This window comes from Austrofundulus limnaeus, unplaced genomic scaffold, assembly GCF_001266775.1.
Source record: "Austrofundulus limnaeus strain Quisiro unplaced genomic scaffold, Austrofundulus_limnaeus-1.0 Scaffold1672, whole genome shotgun sequence".
Classification (NCBI taxonomy): Eukaryota; Metazoa; Chordata; class Actinopteri; order Cyprinodontiformes; family Rivulidae; genus Austrofundulus; species Austrofundulus limnaeus.
Genome location: NW_013954074.1, coordinates 7,787 through 10,073, shown reverse-complemented (window position 1 = coordinate 10,073; position 2,287 = coordinate 7,787). Strand labels below are relative to the sequence as shown.

At 42.0% G+C, this 2,287-nt stretch overlaps 1 protein-coding gene across 1 annotated transcript in view; it reads right to left on the bottom strand.

Annotated features, from left to right (window-relative positions):
- Nucleotides 1-330: 330 nt before the first annotated feature.
- Nucleotides 331-2,287, bottom strand: part of LOC106536071 (interleukin-1 receptor-like 2) — a gene marked incomplete at its 5' end in the record, with an annotated part of 9,359 nt that continues 7,402 nt past the window's right edge. Inside the window, 2 exons of the mRNA XM_014033241.1 lie at nt 331-726; nt 803-1,071. Coding sequence (XP_013888695.1) covers nt 430-726; nt 803-1,071 — 566 coding nt within the window. The remainder of the gene's footprint in view (nt 727-802; nt 1,072-2,287) is intronic.

Genomic DNA, 2,287 nt, shown 5'->3' with positions numbered 1-2,287 from the left:
GCAGGGATGTTGGATTCAGTAAGGTGGATCAGCTGCAGAGAGATAATCCAACAAAGAAAAGTCCAGCTCATGGTTCAGTGTTATGTTGTGTGGCATTAATGAGAAAGAGAAGTGTTGGCAGTCATGTAGGCTAATGGGTTTTCTCCGGGTACTCTGGTTTCTTYCCACAGACCAAAAACATGCACAATAGGTTGTCTTCAGGCCCAGTCCTTGCATGCAAACATAAAGCTCTGTGATCTGAATGGGATTGTCCTGGTTAAATAAAGGTCAATCAGTGACGATGTTATCATAATCAACAAGAAAAGTTACACAAATGTAACAGTACCATACTTTCCTGACAGATCTTATAGCAGTAAAAGTCTTTGTGGTGTCTGATGTGAACATGAAGTTGTTGCTGTTGTTGAACTGTTGTCGTCACCCAGAACTCCATCAGAGGTTCAACAAGGCAGTTCTCTCTGCAGACACGGCCCTCTTGCCCCTGACAGGCATGTGATACCTCATTTCCTTCCAAAACCTGGAGGAAGGACAGAGAGACGGTGACAGCTGTGAGTCCTTCCCATCTTTGTCCTCGTCCCGTCTCCACCTCACACATGTCCTCCTTCTTTGGATCTTCTGGAGGTTTTTCCACCAACATACAGCRCCCTGCTTCTTCCTCAGGTGGCGCACCGACTCTGGGAACAGAGCCAGTTGTTCTGCAGTGATCTGCTCCAGCTCAACCAGAACCACCTGTAGAAGAAGAGTTGGATTAATCAGCAGGCTTTATTAAATCTACACTCAGAGACATCAGAGTCAGTGTTTGGACCTTGAGGGAGCCCTCCAGCAGCGCTCTGTGCATCGCTGTCACACATTCCAGCTGCTGCCTGGTGTCTGACAAGACTTCATCACCTCCATCCAAAGCCAGGCTGCTGTCGCTGCTCCTGCTCTCTGTTTYCTCCTCATTGTTCTTTGAAACGTTGTTGTTGTTACTGCTGCTGCTGCTTGTGTGTCTGTGGCTGATAAAAGTAGAGGCGGTGTAGAGCAGAAGGACACGGCGACTGGATTTAATGTTCTCATCCACTGAATCCACCATGGCTGCAGGGACAAGCAGGAGAAACTGAGTGTGCAGAATAACAGAATAAAAACTGTTTTCACAATGAGGGCAAAATATTTGAGTAATGTTTTTATGAATTTGAGAAATAATTTAGATTTGTGGTAATAAATGAGGTATCTTGATCATGACTTTGCTCTATGGCTGGTATAAGTGAGGTATAGGGCTAAGTCCTCCCTTGTATCAAACTTTGTGAAATTTACAACAAAATTTGTGCCAAACAGTCTGAAGAAAATCCCAGAATATTTCCAGTGCAAACATTTCACAGCTCTGTGTACTTAATGTCTTTGGTGGTACAGAATGATTGACAGACATCTTGTTTTGCAGCTCATTGGGAATAATTCTGTTCAGCCCAGGATCARCCCAAACCCACAGGTTTTACCCAGTGAGAGTGGACCTCGAGTGCGAGTGGTTGTGGGTGTGGTTTAACGTAGATTGAGTAGGTGCAATGGAGAGTAAGGTCGACATAAACGAGGTGGATTATTGAGGTTAACAGGAGACAGGCCAAAGCAAATTAAAATCCAGCGAAAGGAAAAGCAGCAAAACCAAAGATTTTTTTGTGATCTTGTTTCAGTAAAAGGACTGGCTAATGGCAAGTGTAGCGAACAAGTCTCTTATCTGCTTTCTGTGTTTGCTCTTTCAAAATTATATATCTGTTAGCCAACCCTACCACCACCAGCTGCCACTGCTTTGCACTCATAAATGTAGGTAAATTCTAAATTAGAAAAGAATATCAATGTGATGTTATGCAACAAAATAACAATCTGAATGTTTGAAACAATGTTAATAAACTGTTCAAAAAAACATCAGAGTCAAAGTTTAAATAGTTTTACAACTGCAGTATTTACAAAATAAAGCAGTGTTTGATGAAAAAATGTATTGCAGATCTACAGTAAAACATTAATTTACTGCATTTTGGGTTTGAGTTTATACAGTGTCCATGTAGAGACATTGGTTAAAATATTATCTTGTGACAACATGATGATAGTGAGTGGCCACTTCAACCTGGAAGGACTCATACAAAGACCGACTGGAATTAGGAGGTTTATTGACATGACTGAACCGACAATGTTATTGACATGACTGAACTGACATGATTATTGACATGACTGAACTGACATGATTATTGACATGACTGAACCGACACTGTTAGTGACATGACTGAACCGACACGGTTATTGACATGACTGAACCGACACT